Below are 17,334 nucleotides of genomic sequence, written 5' to 3'. Positions count from 1 at the left end.
GGAAAATCCGGGGAAGGGAATATATAAAAGGGGAAGCGTGGGAAACTGGGGAAGAGGAGGGTGGGAGTTAGGGTTCGGGTCTGTGGCGCTTAGGGTCCCCCAGGGACGGGGTTAACGTCCTTGGGGGCAGTTAGAAGTCTCGATGGGTGGGGTTTTTAAAAAGATCACTCGGGGTGAGATAAGGGTACTGGGAGCAGGAGACAGGTTAGGAACCTTGGGGAACTGGTTGTGATCCCTGGGCTGGGGTTAATCTTAGAGGGTGGTGGCAGGACACTTTGGGGGCGGGGTTTGCATCGCTCAGGGCGCGGCTAAGGCTTCCAGATGGCCTGTGGGCGCCACCGGGTTCTTGGTTCCAGCCCGGGGGCGCAGAGTAGGTTTAGAGGCGAGTGGGACCGGACAGTCCAGCGCTGGGAGAGCCCAAGAGGACCCGCGAGGCCGAAGCCGCCGCCCCCGGAGTGGCCCCAGCCTCCTGATCTCCACAGTCAGCCCATCTTCTTCTGGGCTCGGGTGCCCCGGGCCCCGGGAGCTGCTGAGCTGGGGGGGCGCTCGAGCTGCGAGGATCCGGGCTGCCCGCGAGAAGAAGAGCGGGCGCCCAGGTGAGTGCTGCGACCGGGGCTGGGGGCCACTTGGACCGTGAGCTCCGCTGGGTCTTGGCTGGGCGCGGGGAACCCGGGGCCGAGGGCTAGGCTCTCGATGGGTGCAGCTGGGGGCAGTGAGTGGAGAAGGGAACATCAGGGGAGCGGCCGAGGGGTCTGGGGAGGAGGGGTCGCCGGCCAGTGCCGGGTGACCAGGTGAGGGTGGAACGCCGCCGCCTAGCTGCGAACCTGGGATCCTCAGAGAAACGGGAAGTTTGGACTGTGGAGTGACTTTTTGCTGGAGCTGCTATTTCTCTGGACCGTCCAGGTTCCCCTTCTGCAAAAGAAAAAGAAAAAGAGAAGCCCCGAGGGGAAGGCCCTGACGGTTCCCAGTGGGGGTGGGTTACGCTGGGTTGGCAGCCAGCGTGGGGACTGAGGCAGCTGGGCACAGGCGTGGCGTGAGAGACACACCCAGGCGGGGCTGCAGCTGGATCTCTAAGCTCAGTCCTCCTCCTCACCCGTACCCGGTGCCACCGGCTCGGACCCCCAGCAGGCCTCTAGGTCAAGGCCCACAACCTGCCTCCTCAATCAACTCTGTGAGACCTTGGGCAAGTCACTCTCCTCCTCTCTAAATTCCAATTTCCTCGCCTGTAAAATGGGCTATTTTGTCTTCCTTTCAAGGTATCTGCGAGGTGACGTATGGGAGACAGTGTAGTGGGCAGGGGAGGGGACTCCGGAGTAAATTGTCTATTGGACCCTGGGCAGGGTATTTGCATTTTCTGTGCCTCAGTTTCCATAACCATCTGGTGGGGATGGTGATAATAATACAAGCTGAGTATCCTTTATCTGAAAATCCAGAAGTGTTTTGGATTTCAGATATTTCCAGATTTTTGACTATTTGCAAATACGGGATGAGATACCCTGGGGGAGGAGGCCCAAGTCTACAAGTGTTAGCCTGAAGGGAATTGGTACAATATTTTTAGTGCACCCAAGTTTTGATGGTGATCCGGTCCCTTGAGGCCATTTGTGGGATTCTCCATTTATGGTGTCCGGTCAGTGCTCAAAAAGTTTCAGATTTTGGATTGGGAATGCTCCTTCCTGAGGTCACTGTGAAGACTAAATTAAGTACTGAAGGAAAAGCTCTCAGCTATGTGGGGTATTGTCACATGGATTGCTCAGAGGTCTGGCCCAATGGTTCTCAAACTTGGGTCCTCATTCATCATAATGCTGGGGTTGTGGCTCAGCGGTAGAGCGCTTGTCTAGCACAGGTGAGGCACTGGGTTCAATTTTCAGCACCATATATAAGTGAATAAATAAAATAACTGTCCAACTAAGAAAAAATATTTTAAAAAATGCCAGCCCTGACACGAGAGATTCTGATTCAGGAGATCTGGTGCAGGGGATGCTGATGCTGCCAGGGACCCCACTTTCAGAACCACTTGGCTGGCACAGAAGGACCACAGTAGAGATGTTACTTTATTTCATGTTTTTTTTCCTTCCTTCTCCTTTTTTGGGGGGGAGTGTGGGCAGGGGTGTGGTTGCATGGTGTTAAAACACAGAAAAGCAAAGGGGGGTGATACAGTAACTACCCCAGGAATCCATCACCCAGAATTAACAGATGTCAGCATTTTGTCCTGTATGCTTTGTATTTTTAAAAAATAAAATCACTAAACATACAATTTAAGCCCCCACCCTGCGTCCCTCAGTCCCGTTTCCATCCCCGGAGGCAACCAGTGCTGTGGATTGCAGTCCTTCTGGTTTGCGCTTTAAGATTTATTGCACCTGTAGGAACACAGAAGAATGCACAGAGTTGTTTCTGTTTTGGAGACCTACAGCAGCGTTCCCTAATCCACAAGGGATGCATTCCAAGACCCTCAGTAGATGCCTGGAACCGTGGATAATACTGAACCCTACAGATTCATTAATTTACGACTTCTCTTGGGCATATCTGAATTGCCAGCATCTGTATTCTGCTGCTTTGGGGCCATTTAAGTAAAATAAGAGTTACTTGACAGGTATTCCGGTGCATGATTGGAATTCCAGTGACACGGGAGGCTGAGGCAGGAGGATCACAAGCTCTAGGCCAGTCTCAGCAACTTAGATCCTCAGCAATTTAGCAAGACCCTGTCTCAAAATTTAAAAATTTTTAGAAAGGGGGCTGGAGATGTAGTTCAGTGGTAAAGTGTCCCTGGGTTTACTCTTCAGTACAAAAAAAAAAAAAAGTTACTTCAACACAAGTACTGTGGCACCATCACAGTTGATCTGACAATAATCAAAACCAAAGAAGCGGGCTGGGGATATAGCTCAGTTGGTAGGGTGCTTGCCTTGCATGCACAAGGCCCTGGGTTCAATCCCCAGCAGCACAAAAAAAAAAAAAAAAACCCACTAAAGAAGCCAGGCTCAAAGTGCACACCTATAATCCCATTGGCTCAGGAGGCTGAAGCCAGCCTCAGCAATTTACCAAAGTTGTAGGCAATCTAGTGAGACCCCTTCTCAAAATAAAAAAAAATATAAAGTGTTAGGGATGTGGCTCAGTGGTAAAGCACCCCTGGGTTCAATCCCTGGTATAAAAAAAAAATTAAATGACTAATGGGTGGGTAGTATATAAAGCAGGAATACACTGGACAAAGGATTGAATCATTCATTTTCCCTCATGGATGCAGGGAGGTAGTGTAGATTTCATCATGCTATTCAAAAGTGAGCACCATTTGAAAGTTAAGAATTGTTTATTTCTAGCCAGGCCTGGTGGCACACGCTTGTAATCCCAGCGGCTCAGAAGGCTGAGATAGGAGGATCGCGAGTTCAAAGCCAGCCTCAGCAATGGCAAGGTGCTTAGCAATTCAGTGAGACCCTTTCTCTAAATAAAATACAAAATAGGGCTGGGGTGTGGCTCAGTGGTAGAGTGCCCCTGGGTTCAATTCTTGGTACCAAAAAAAGAATTGTTTATTTCTAGAATTTTCCATTTAATATTTTCAGATTGCTGTTGGTGCAGGTAACCAAAACTGTAGAAAAGTAAATTGTGGTTTAGGGGGAACTATTGAACGTAAGTACTATAAACTGTGAGAGTCTGCAATTTCCTTTTCTTTCCCCTTTATTGGTCATTAAATTGTCAGGATCTCTCCAGGATGGGAAACAGAGGTCCAGTTCATTTCTTTTAACTGCCGTGGTGCCATCAGAGGACCTTCCTACATTTTTTCTCCTTCCCTGTTGATGGACGTGGGGTGGTCCCAGGTGCTCACTAAAACAACATCGCTGGGATCTTTGGGGATGGGTGGCCTTGGGCACGTGGGCAGGTGTCTCCTGAGGAAAACACTGAGAGCTGGACCGCTCTCAGAAGGGGGCACTGTCACCATACCCTTTGTGAGAGGAGTGCTTAGCCCTGGGTAGGCCGCCCAGGAAGACTGGTGCAGAGAAGAGAGAAGAACCCAGTTGTGCTGACCTCGCCTCTCTCTCTAGACCCAAGGCCATTCTCCCAGACCCTGTGGCTTCTGCCCCAGGAGTCCCATTCACCTGGCTTCCTGTGCACAGTGCTTAGCAGGTACTTGAAAAGTGAAAGTAAGAATCTTTTAATTACAAACATTTTAGTATTTTTTATATATTCTTCTATGCACCTTTTATTTAACATAATTGGCATAGTGTTGCATATATAATTTTCATCCCATTAGTAAATATTTCCCCACATCATTAAAATGTCCTTGAATTTTTAACAGCCACATACCATTCTGTTTGATGCAGCATAATTTGTTTCTAGTCAAGTGCTCTTATGGAGTTAGCAATTTTAAAAAAATTAAATTGAGCTGATGTGCACATAGCTTTATAAAATCAACTTTTGGAGTTCTCTATAGGTTTAATGCAATGCCAATCAAAATCCCAACGGCATTTCTTGTAGAAATAGAGAAAGCAATCATGAAATTCAAAAACAATGCTAACAGGAAGTGTGAATCAGGCGGTATNAAAAAATGACAAAATCATAGAATTTACAGGGAAATGGATGGCATTAGAGCAGATTATGCTAAGTGAAGCTAGCCAATCCCTAAAAAATAAATGCCAAATGTCTTCTTTGATATAAGGAGAGTAACTAAGAACAGAGTAGGGTCGAAAAGCATGAGAAGAAGATTAACATTAAACAGGGATGAGAGGTGGGAGGGAAAGGGAGAGAGAAGGGAAATTGCATGGAAATGGAAGGAGACCCTCAGGGTTATACAAAAGTACATACAAGAGGAAGTGAGGGGAAAGGGAAAAATAATACAAGGGGGACAAATGAATGTCAGTAGAGGGGGCAGAGAGAGAAGAGGGGAGGGGAGGGGAGGGGAGGGGGGATAGTAGAGGATAGGAAAGGCAGCAGAACACAACAGACACTAGTATGGCAATATGTAAATCAATGGATGTGTAACTGATGTGATTCTGCAATCTGTATATGGGGTAAAAATGGGAGCTCATAACCCACTTGAATCAAAGTGTGAAATATGATATATCAAGAACTATGTAATGTTTTGAACAGCCAACAATAAAAAATTTAAAAAAAAAATCAACTTTTGGGGAGGGTATCGGGGATTGAACTCAGGGGTGCTCAACCACTGAGTCACATCCCCAGCCCTATTTTGTATTTTATTTAGAGACAAGTTCTCACTGAGTTGCTTAGCACCTCACTTTTGCTGAGGCTGGCTTTGAACTCAAGATCCTCCTGCCTCAGTCTCTCGAGCCACTGGGATTACAGGAGTGTGCCACTGCACCAGGCAAAATTTTGAAGTAAACAATTGAGTGGCATCTACGACATTCACACTGTTGTGCATCCACCATCTCCAGGTAGTTTCAAAACATCTTCAACACTCCAAAGGTGGTTGCTCCCATTAAGTTGCTGCTCCCATTCCCCGGCCCACCATTCCCTGGCAACCACCACCACCAATCTGCATTTTGTCTCTGGATTAAATCATTCTTCCAGGTATTTCATATAAATATAATCATACAATATGTGGCCTTTTGCATCTGGCTTTTTTTTTTTTCCTTTTGGTACTGGGGATTGAACCCAGGAGCACTTAACCACGGAACCACATCCCCAGTCCTTTTTATTTTTTATTTTGAGACAGGGTCTCACTAAGTTGCTGAGGGCCTTGCTAAATTGCTGAGGTTAGCCTCGAACTTGCAATCCTCCTGCCTCAGACTCCCACATCACTGGGATTACAGGTGTGCACCAGTGTCTGGCTTCTTTGATTTAGGATCATGTTTTCGAGGTTCATTTACATGCTAACGAGTGTTGGTACTTCCTTCCACTTACGGGTGACTCATTGTATGGATGGACCGCAGTCTGTTTCTCAGGATGTCTGCACACGAGGATTCAGTTGTTTCCACCTTTGGGCTACGGTGCCGTGGTGGTCCTGAGTTGGCTTAAGTGCCTCTTTTCAATTTCTTGGGTTTATACCTGGCATGGAATTGCTAGGTCATATAATCATTCTATGTTTTAACTTGCTGAGGAATTGCCAAACTGTTTTCCATCACTTTAGATTCCTCCCAGCAATGTACTGGGGCTCCAGTTTCCCCCATATTCTCACTATAATATAACTATTATGATTTTTCTGGCATCCTAGTGGGGGTGGAATGCATAATGTTTTCCCCCTGTGCTGCGGATTGAACCCATGGCCTCATGCACGTTGGGCAGATGCTCTAACTGAGCGTCAGTCCCAGCCCCCAAAGCATGAGTCTTACTCTATCCCGAGCAGACTGCATTCTGGGAGTCCTTGCCCCAGAGAGTGAGGAGAAGGGAGTTGGCATTGGGGGACTGGCCAGGACGCAGCTGCTAACTCTCCTAGCCGTTGGAGTTTTCAAGCCTGGCTCTCCAAATATAAGGTGAGGCTTCCCTTTTTATAGAAAAGAAATATAAAGCCCAGAGAGGGGAAGTTGCTTTCCCAAAGTCCAATAGCAAATTAGTGTTACGATCTCTCTGGGTCTCCATCTTTCTAAACAAATCCCCACAGCATTTTGGTCCCCAACCCATTTCTCCAGGCCGGGAGTAGAGTTGGTAATGATGTAGGAAACCCTCGCTCAAGGACGAAATGTGTCTTTGCCCTTGGCCAGAGGCTGGGGCCACATAAGCTGCACCCCTGCTTGGCACTGCATCCTCTGGGTGGCACTGCCCTGGGACTTTTATGCCTAGTGCTCCCCTAAAGTCACCTGCCTGCACTCCCAGCATCCCCTTTGGACCCAGGAGATATAGATGCCCCCGAGAGCATAGAGTCTCGCCCTCCTCTCCGCCAGAGAAACGAAGGACAATAGACAGAGCACAGCAAACCGACCTGAATTTGAGTGCCTGCTCCGTCTCAGACAAGCTGTGGTGCGGTGGGCAGATTTCTTCACTCTCCAAGTCTCGGTTTCCTCATCTGGAACATGGGAATAAGATGGATTGCTTAATACAGTTGTTCAATACAATTCCCATTATACTAACACACTCCAAATTACACATGAAACAATAGTCATACTTCAGAATTAAATATGGGTATATGGGTCTTAATTTGCGTTTCCCCAGAAGCAGACCCCAGACAAGGTTTCAAATTTGAATAGTTTATCTGGGAGCCAATTCCAAAGACCATGGCAGGAGAGTGGGAAAGAGGAGGTAGAAAGAAAGGTGAGTTACCAGGCCGGTCATACTGTGGGCACTGGGAACCAGTGCCGAGCACGCTCGAGGTGAAGAAAATGGGACATTTGTGCCCCTGCCCCTGTCAGCCATTGGCCAAAGGCTGCTCCCCGGGCATGAAGATTCTCTAGCACTTCTCTAGTTTGCCAAGTTTGTGGGCAGAGCAAGTACCCATAGCTGCAGAGAAACCTCTCGGGCAGAGACACATAGGTGCTGACAATTGGAGGCCAGCCAGAATGTTCCTCGGTGGTTGCCAGGTTGACAGACAGGGCACCAACAGCCCCTGCTTCCATATACATGTGTGTAAACGCAGAGGCCAGACGTTGGCAGAAGCCACAGGGGAAAGGGAGGAGAGGTGGTCTTGGAGGATGCATAGAAGCAGTGATCCGAGGGGACCTTAGGTGTATCTGTAAAGTTTAAAAGTTTAAAAAAAAGAATGAGCATTCATACGACTTACCAGGTGATGAAAGATCTTTTTTTTTTTTTTTTTTTTTTTGGTACCTGGGATTAAACTCAAGGGCACTCGACCACTGAGCCACATCCCCAGCCCTGTTTTGTATTCTATTTAGAGACAGGGTCTCATTGAGTTGCTTAGCGCCTTGCCATTGCTGAGGCTGGCTTTGAACTCGTGATTCTCTTGTCTCAGCCTCCTGAGCCGCTGGGATTACAGGTGTGGGCCATTGTACCACGATTGAAAGGTCATTTTTGAATCAAAAATTACACACTCCAAAATATAAAAGAAACTGAGGCCTGGAACTCTCAACTTAAAACAAACAAACAATGAAAACGCAACAGAACTTGTTACTGTGGCTGTGAGGACCCCATTGGTGGGGGTTGGGCGGGGAGGGGCAGCTGAACTTGGAGCATCGAGGCAGGAGGAGTGAAAAGTTGCCCCTGGGGCCAGCAGGCCACTGTGTCCTCTCTGACTGGGGCATTCGCCTCCAGGCCCTAAGCAGGAATGAGCAAACACAGATTACCCTTCCTGCTTTGAACCACACTCATAATTTTCAGGTAGATGGGAAATCTGGGGCATCCGGGAAGCTGACAGCAACTTCATTCAGTTATTCAACAGGAGTTTCACTGAGCACATACTGTGTCCCAGTTTTTCGTGCGGGGGAGCAGCACCGAAGAGAACAGGGTCCTCGCCGTGCCTTCATTCTGGGGGGCGACGTGCGTCATGAGGTCCACTGGTGGGCTATTGTTCAAGTCTGTGGCGAAGCAGCCTCCACAGGAGTAAATGTGCAGGCAATTTGTTAGCAGAGACGCCTGTGGGGAGAAACCAGGAGGGACCAGAGGATCCCTGAGACGGCCAGACGGGTCTGACCCCTAATGAAGGAGGAGAGAAGCCGGGGGGAGGCAGAGGGCTTGGTCCCCTGTGCAGTCCTAAGGAAGGAGGTCTCCCGGGCCTCTGTCTCCCTGCCACATCTGACACTGACTGGGAGCAGCCCATGAGGCCCAAGAGGCCTTCAAAGCACAGCGCTGGGGCTGTCGACTCACTGAGCTCTCTGCTCCCTTGGGGTCGTCCGGGGAAGGGGTGGTCACAGCCTTGAAGACTGTGGGACCTATGGGGTTGGGGACAAGGGTTTGTGTTTTAGCCAGTGCAATGGGGGAGGGCCTCTCTGAGAAGCCGAGATCTTTGAAGAGACCTGGATGAAGTGCAGGAGGCTTTCTGGGTAAAGAACGTTCCAGAAAGCAGCAGGTTGCCCTGACCCTGAGAGGGAAGCGTGGTTGGTGAGTTGAAGAACAGCAAGAAGGGTGGGGTGGATGGGGAGAGATGGAGAGGCCTGGTACCCAGCAGGAGGCGAGTCTGCGAGGTGAGGGAAGCTCAGGCCCCGAGGTCTCCCCACCTGGACGGGGCGGGGCTTTCATGCAGTGGGAAGGGAGCCTGGGAGGCCTGGAGCAGAAGAGGCAGGCAGCCCGACTCAAGTTTTGAGAGGCCGGCTTCTTTGTAAGAGGCAGAATGAGAATCCAAAGCCGGCTCTGACTTCAGATCTCATCCTCTATTTCCCAAAGTGCCTCGCCCCTGCCTACCTCAGGCCCACGGTGACCCTGGGATTCTGGGCTTCAGCCAGCGGCCCAAGGCCAAGGGCACCGTCGAGCTGCTAGGAATTCAGTATGTGGTTCCAGCAGGTGGGTGGAACACGGGCCTCTCAGAAGCCAACACTCTGGCCTGACCAAGTGAATGTCCACAACTGCGAATCCTGTGTGTTGTTCTGTCCCTTGCCTTGGTGTGACCCAGGGCCCAACACCAGCCCTTGTCTAGGGTGGCTTCTCCACCCGTAGGATGAAGACAGTGACCTCCCAAGTCCCTTCCTGTCTGCAAATCAAGCTCTTGAGCTCTCTCAGAGAGGGGCACAGATGAGAGGCCAGGGGTGGCCCCCGAGTGTCCATTAGGGACAACAGTCACTTGCAACAAGGGTGGCTCATTTGGAAGACAGAGAATCTGAGAAATCAGAGCCACAGGGGCTGCACCTTGAAGCTCAAGGAATTGGTCCCTGTTTGGGGAAGATGTCCCTCCCTGCCCCCAAAACTGCACTGTTCTGAGAAAAGAAAGTTCCTCTAACTGGATGTCCTTGAGCCACCGGCCCCATCTGTCACCTTCCTAAGCTTTCTGTTTGGGTTCCTCATTGTCCTCTTCCCTCATCGCCTGCCGCCTCTGGGCTGACCCCAGTGAATGGGGAATGGCAGCAGAGCTGAGGACCAGTGCCACCTGTCACCGACCAGCAGGGAGACCCTCTTGCTCTGCAGCAGGGAGAACTTTTCCTGTCTGAGATCTGGGTTCGTAGTTCTGGTCTTCTGACTTCAGTCACGTGCGGTGAAGCCTGTGAAGAGTAGAACACAATCCATTCACTCCACCAAGGAATATGGAGGGCCTATTATCGGCCAGGTGCTTTGGTGCCGTCAGTTCCATGGGATCCCTATTCCACCCATGCTCGCCCACTCTATGGTCTGGCTCTACGGTCTAGTATCATCTTAGTTTCTCTTCTATCAAAACTGCTAACAGAGAAGTCTTTCCATCAGTCATTTACACTTGAGTGTGAATTGCGATTCCTTGTCAGAATGTCCTCTTTCCTGGACAGTATTCTTTGGTGTTGAAGGAAACAAAAGATCCAACTCAAACTGGCTCAAGCAGAAGAGGGAGGTCATTAGAAAGTCTATGAGGTATCAGCTTCAAGCCGAGCTAGGTCCGAGCTTGGGAATCTGGATTCATCTATTTTGGACTCTGTTTAGCTGCTACATGCCTGTTTTCTAGCCAAAAGCCACAGGCTGACTCTTCTTGACCAGGATTGAGTCAGTGCCCATTTCTGCTTCTATTGCATCAACTCTGACTGGCCAGAGCAGTCATGGCCTCTAGCAGACTACTGCAGGGGTCGAGGGAGACAGGGAGGAAGGAAGGGAGAGCAGAGACCATGCAGGAAAGAACTGCACCCGCCCCTTTCGGAGAACTCCTTGTCTAGCTTCTCGGCCCACATTAGGAGAAACTGAGGCCCAGAGAAAAACTGAGACCTGTCTAAGGTCGCCCAGTGAGCTTTTGACAGAGAAGGGACATCTCTGGGGCTTCACACCCCCAGCCTTTGCAGACCTCTGCTGTGCACAGACACTCCCAGAAAGCCATCTCCGGTCCACTCCGGGGGGGGGGGGGCAGTCCCTGGCCTTTCCTCCTTGGGCTCAGCTCTGGGTGCGGGAGAGGCCTCCCACCCTGCGTGGTGACCGTGGGAAGCAGCCAGGGCAAGCAGCCTGACTCTTCTCATTTCCCTCCCACGCAGGGCCTGCAGAAACTGAGGGGACAGGAGCAGGTTTCGGGTTCCAGGGTGGGCAGTGGCCTGAGGAAGTGTCTGAGCCAGGCGTCCATGGTTCTGGGCTAGTGTGGGGCCAGGGAGCTACTTCTGCTCTGAGAGCTTGGTCAGGAACCACACGGGGAAAGACACGTGTGCATGTGGAGATTTTAAAGGTTTCTCACAACCCTTGTCGCACAGAACCTCAGGCCAAGCCTGAGGAACAAATGCCTCCTTTCTTTTTAAAAATGAGGCTCAGGAGAAGAAGTGATGGGACCAAGGTCTCTCAGTCAGTTGGCGGCAGAACCATAATCCACACCTGGTTCAGCCTCCATTCCACTATCTTGATGGGTCTCAGATTTTATCATGCAAAAAGAATTTGCCGCAGCACCATACATCTTCTAGGCTTCACTCCTGGTTCGTTTAATCTAGCATGTAACCCAGGAATAGGCCAGAATCAGTGAAGACTATTTGAGTGCATGTGGCAGGAACCCGAATCAAATTGGTTTAGGCAAAAATGAGAATTTCATTTGCTCATGAAGAAGAAAAATCCTGGGGTTTACAATCTTCAGGTATAGCTGTATCCAGGTGCTCAAACTGATTCCATCAGGATTACCATCAGGAATCACTGTCTCTGTCTCTCAGTTCTGTTGTCCTCTGTAGTTGTTTCACTTTAAAGCAACTTCTCTCTTCATGATATCAAGATGATTCCCAAGAGCCCCAAGTTCCTACATCATGATTTATAAAGACTGCCTTTTTCCTAATTTTGCCAGCAAAATGCCCAGGGAAGACTCTGAATGCCTTCGTAAGGATCACAGATTTGTAACTAGATCAATTGCTAAGGCCAGGGGATACAGGGTTCTGTGATCCTAAAGGCCAGAGTGGGTTAGTCCTGCCACATCTCCTATCCTGAGAAGGAGAAGGTTGTTTTCCCAGAGAAAAATCCAGGCACTATTAGGAGAGGGATGAATGCCAAATTCACCTTTAATCCCAGCAGCTTGGGAGGCTGAGGCAGGAGGATCACAGGTTTGGAGCCAGCCTCAGCAACTTAGTGAGGCCCTGTCTCTAAATAAAATATAAGAAGGGCTGGGGATATGGCTCTATGGTTAAGTGCCCCTGGGTTCAATCCCCAGTGCGAATGATGAGGACACAGAGCAAAAGATGCTCACTAGGGCTGTCGTTCCCAACCAGAATGTGCACATAGGTCACCCGGGGACTGAGGGGGCACACTCTGTTTGGGAGGTGGGGCCTGAGCTCTGCATTTCTAATCTCCCTCGGGAGTGGATGCTGCTGGTTTCACATTGCCACACCCCAGAGCCAGGCTCTATGACATTTCTAAGCTCAATTGAAGCCCCTCTGTCACAGGGCACCCTGCCAGAGGTCCTAAGCTGCACAAAACTCTTCCATCATCCTCTCCCCACCCTGCCCATTCCATGGTTCCCAGACCCCCCTGAATATCAATGACATATGTTGGGGAAATCCTCGCCAGCAAGTATTAGACTCTGCTGCCAAATCACAGTGGGAGAGAGTGTCCGTCTCCCCTTCAATGGCCTTTATGTGAGCGTGACATGATAAATGTTCTTTTGAATTTAGTGCTCAAAAGATATTTGTTCTGCTAAGTTCCTGCGCTTCCAGGATCTTAAGGTGATGATATAGAGATTTCCATTTTTTTTTTTTTCTTGGCTACTAAGGAACTCTGAGATAAGTGTAGGATTCCGGTTCAATGATTGTTCCTTTGAATCTTTTTTTTTTCCCCTTTAATACCACGGATTGAACCCAGGGGCACTTAACCAATGAGCCACATCCCCAGCCCTACTTTGCATTTTATTTAGAGACAGTAGAGACAGGGTCTCACTGAATTGCTTGGAACCTCAATTTTGCAGAGGCTGGTTTTGAACTCGAGATCCTCCTGTCTCAGTCTCTCTAGCTGCTGGGATTACAGGCGTGAGCCACCATGTTGGTTTCCTTTGAGTCTTGAATTGCTCTGTATATTGGTTAATGTTTTAAGCTTTTTCAAATCCCTTTTGGAAGTTTTTTTTTTTTTTTCACATTCTTGACTTTTACCAGATCTTTATCTATTCAAAACCTCCCTGCTCTTCAAAACCTAGATTGTTTTTTCTATTAACATGCTAATATACACATATATTCATGTTATCAAAGAGTTTGATATTATATGTTTTGCAGATTGCATTTATCACCTAATAAGTATATTAACAACTTTGGCCATGTGCATGAGTATACTAACAGCATGCATATCTTTGCCACTCCCTATTATAGTGTCTATTATAGGCCCTCCCCATTCTGTACTGGGGCTTGAACCCAGAGCCTCGTGCATGCTGGTCACGTGCTCTACCACTGAGCTACATCTCCAGTACCCACCCTTTTTTATTGTGGTAAAATACATATAATATAAAATTTATCATCTAAACCATTTTAAAGGTACCTTCCGTGGCATTAAGTGGATTCACGACGTTGTACAAACATCATCATCATCCATCTCCGCAAGTTTTCATCTCATCTCATCCCCCTCCCGCTGCCTCAGGCCTGGCTCCCGGTGACCACCATTCTACTTTCTGTCTCTGCTAACAGCTTCTTCACACGTGGCTTTGGAGTGTAGCGCCGTATATCCACTCTTTTCTTCCCAACAGAAATCACATCCTGGCAGGGGACTGGGGTCGTGGCTCAGTGGTGAAGCGCTCGTCTAGCACATGTGAGGCACTGGCTTTGATCCTCAGCACTGCATAGTATTTTTTTAAATGAGCAGATATTATATTTTAAAAAAGAAAGAAAGAAATCACATCCTGACACTTTTACTATCCATTGCAAAGGGCACGGTGCTCTGGGCGTGTATTGGTTCCCTGTGTGCCAGTGCCAGGCGGGAGCTGAGCTCAGCACTCAGGGACCCAGATGAGAGGGAGATCAGCCCAGACTGTGCAGCAATGATGGGAATGGCCTGTACCTGCACCGCCTCGGACCTGAGCCAACCATGGTGACAGAGCACCTAAAAAGTAGCGATGCATAACCGAATGTAACACTCGCACTAGGATTTAAAGACAGTACAAAATTGGGCCTGGTCATGCATGCCTGTAATCCCTGTGGCTCAGGAGGCTGAGGCAGGAGGATTGTGAGTTTGAGGCCAGTCTCAGAAACTTTGTGAGACCCTGTCTCAAAAACAAAGAAAAAGAGTTGGCTTTGTGGTAGAGTGCCTCTGGGTTCAATCCCTATTTACCCCCCCCACCCCCAAAAAAGACTTAGTGCAAAAGAAGAATGTGGGTCAGTGTGATAGGCCTGTAATTGCAGCTACTCAGGAGGCTGAAGCAGGAGGATTGCTTGAGCTTGGTGGTTCAAGGCCAGCCTGGACAACATAGTGAGACCCACAGCAACATAAAATATCTCATTGATAATTTTTTTTTTATTTATTGCATGCTAATAAATTTTAGACATTGTGTAAAATAAATACATTTTTAGATGAACTAACTTGTTTTTCTTTTTACTTTTAAAAATATGGCTGTAGCTCAGTGGCACAGCACTTGCCTAGCATGTGTGAGGCCCTGGGTTCAACCCCCAATGTGGCAAAAAATAAAGGGAGAATAAAAAATGTAAAAGCCAGGTACAGTGGCGCACGTCTGTAATCTTACCTTGGGAGATGGAGGCAGGAGGTTCCCAAGTTCAAGGTCAGCCTGGGCCACTTAGCGAGACCCTGTTTCAAAATAAAAAGGGCTGGGATGTATCTCATGGTAGAGCACCCCGGGGTTCAATCCCCAGTGCCACAAAAATTAATACATGAATAAATACATACATACATACATAAAGAAATGGCTGTGGAAAGCACTGAATTATAAATGAGACTCACGCTACTTTTCTGGGGGATGTGGCAATGGACGTTTCTGATGCCCACCGCACACCAGGCAGTGGACGTGGTTCTCCTGGTTCGGGAGACGGTCACATTTTACATAGATCTGTCTCCTGGCATTATATCACTTTTTTACAAAAATCAGCCCAATGTGCCTCAGCCCCTCGGAGCCTCTGGGCCAGAGGAGCCCAGAGCTGTGTGTGCTTCGCGCTCCCGCAAAGCCACGGTGGGTGGCTGCCAGCAGAGGGGGTCGTGGTGAGCAAGCGTCTCTAGTGCCACTGTGCGTGGGGACTTTCCAAGGTTTCTCAATTCAGTGCTCACCAGACCCTGAGCCCCGAAACCACCATCCTTCTCAGAGATGGCCTTGGTGTGAATGAAAACAAGCCCTTCAGAGAGACCCATCCCTCAGGACCCTGTGGCCATCATGACTATGTAAATCTGTACCCTAAAATGACATTGGTTAAGCTTTCATTATGTATGGGGTTGGACTCTTGATGTCGCAGAGGCAGATCAGTGGGCGTTCAGAGAGGGGGAGGAGCCGCCCCATGTCACACAGCAGTGCTCTTCCCAGAATCCCCTTATGTCGAGTAAAATAGATGAAATAAATGTGATATATATTTATGCCGTGATTAACCACACAAGAATGTTATTTAATCTCCTAGACGGCAATACCTATTTGTCACAAATCAAACAGAGAGGTTGGTTTCAGTTTTAAGTGCACTCAGTTACCTTATAAAATGGTGATTAATTGTGATAATTTTTCAAATTAGTGATCCAGCATTCCGGCAATCAGAATGTGTTCCTTTTTGATTCACCAAACGAAGCCAAAACAGCTCATGTCTCTAAGTGGTAAACCGTTCCCACTTCCCACCAGACAAATCCTGGTAAATAAAGAGGGATCTTTCCTTTTTATTTATTTATTTTTTACAGTGATTTTCCTAGGTGTGGACATTCAGATATTTTTCTTTCTTAAGCTACAAACATGTGTTTTTAAAAATCTATTTTTTTTCTGGTACCAGGGATTGAACCCCAGGGGACTCCATCACTGAGCCACATCCCCAGCCCTATTTTGTATTTAGAGACAGGGGCTCACTGAGTTGATTGGTGCCTCGACGTTGCTGAGGCTGGCTTTGAACTTGAGATCCTCCTGCCTCAGCCTCCTGAGCCACGGGGATTACAGGCCTGCAGCACCGCGCCCAGCACATGTGTTTATTTTAACAAGATATAGACAACCGAGTTCTAGCTGCTTTAGAAGAAATTGCAGTTTTGCAGAGATGGGGAAAGCAGAGCTTCCTCTTGTGGTTCGATACGCGCACCCATTTTGAGAAAAAAATAATGAAATGCTCCTCCACTGATACAGTCAGTTTTGAATCCAGTCAGGCAAATGTGTTTTCTTTAAGCATCTTTAAATTAACACAGCAGCAAAGTCTGTGAGCTCTACTTCTTTTTAAAAATTTTTTAAGGGCTGGGGATGTGGCTCAAGTGGTAGCGCGCTCGCCTGGCATGCGTGCGGCCCGGGTTCGATCCTCAGCACCACATACAAAACAAAGATGTTGTGTCTGCCGAAAAATAAATAAATAAATATTTTTAAAAAAAAATTTTTTTTATTTGTTCTTTTTAGTTATACAAGACAGTGAAATGTCTTTTGACATAGCATACACACGTGGAGTGTAACTTCCCATTCTTGTGGTTGTACATGCTGTGAAATTGCCCTGGTCATGTGTTCATATATGACCCTAGGAACGTTATGTCTGGTTCATTCCACTGTCTTTCCTACTCCCATCTTCCCTCCCTTCCCTTCACTCCCCTTTGTCTAATCCTGTGAACTTCTTACCCGCCCTGCCAGTGTGTTAGCATTCGTATCTCAGAGAACATTCGACCTTTGGTTTTTTGGGATTAGTTTATTTCACTTAACATGATAGTCTCCAGCTCCATCCATTTACCAGCAAATGCCAAAATTTCATTCTTCTTTAAGGCTGAGTGATATTCCATTGTGTACATGTACCACATTTTCTTTATCCGTTCATCTGTTGAAGGGGATGTAAGTTAGTTCCATAGCTTAGCTATTTTGAATTGAGCTGCTATAAACACCTGATGCGGCTATGTCACTGTAGTATGCTGTTTTTAAGTCCTTTGGGTATAGATCGAGGAGTGGGAAGACTGAGTCAAATGATGGTTCTGTTTCAAGTTTCCTGAGGAATCTCCATACTGCTTTCCAGAGTAGTTGTGCCAACTTGCAGTCCTACCAGCAGCGTGAGAGTGAACCTTTCCCCCACATCCTCGCCAATATTTGTTCTTGCTTGTATTCTTGATAATTGCCATTCTAACTGGAGTGAGATGAAATCTCTGTAGTTTTAATTTGTGGTTTTAATTTTCATTTCTGTTATTGCTATTGATGTTGAACATTTTTTAAATATATTTGTTGACTGATCATATTTCTTCTTCTGTGAAGTGTCTGTTTGGTTACTTTGCCCGTTTTTTGTTTGGGATATTTGTTTTTTG

General features: G+C 47.8%; 1 protein-coding gene across 5 annotated transcripts in view; it reads left to right on the top strand.

Annotated features, from left to right (window-relative positions):
- The first annotated feature begins 302 nt into the window (after positions 1-302).
- The window catches only part of Hck (HCK proto-oncogene, Src family tyrosine kinase), a 41,222-nt gene continuing 24,190 nt past the window's right edge, over positions 303-17,334 (top strand). For 2 of the 5 annotated variants that reach the window (XM_048811124.1, XM_048811123.1), the window contains exon 1: positions 303-596. In XM_048811124.1, coding sequence (XP_048667081.1) covers positions 322-596 — 275 coding nt within the window. In that variant the 5' untranslated portion in view covers positions 303-321. Of the gene's footprint in view, positions 597-9,216; positions 9,334-17,334 lie in introns of all 5 variants that reach the window. The other 3 variants (XM_015481783.2, XM_015481777.2, XM_048811125.1) reach the window with 2 other exon arrangements.

The sequence above is a fragment of the Marmota marmota genome, unplaced genomic scaffold (genome assembly GCF_001458135.2).
Source record: "Marmota marmota marmota unplaced genomic scaffold, marMar, whole genome shotgun sequence".
Taxonomy (NCBI): domain Eukaryota; kingdom Metazoa; phylum Chordata; class Mammalia; order Rodentia; family Sciuridae; genus Marmota; species Marmota marmota.
This window is presented reverse-complemented; position numbering and strand designations above follow the sequence as displayed.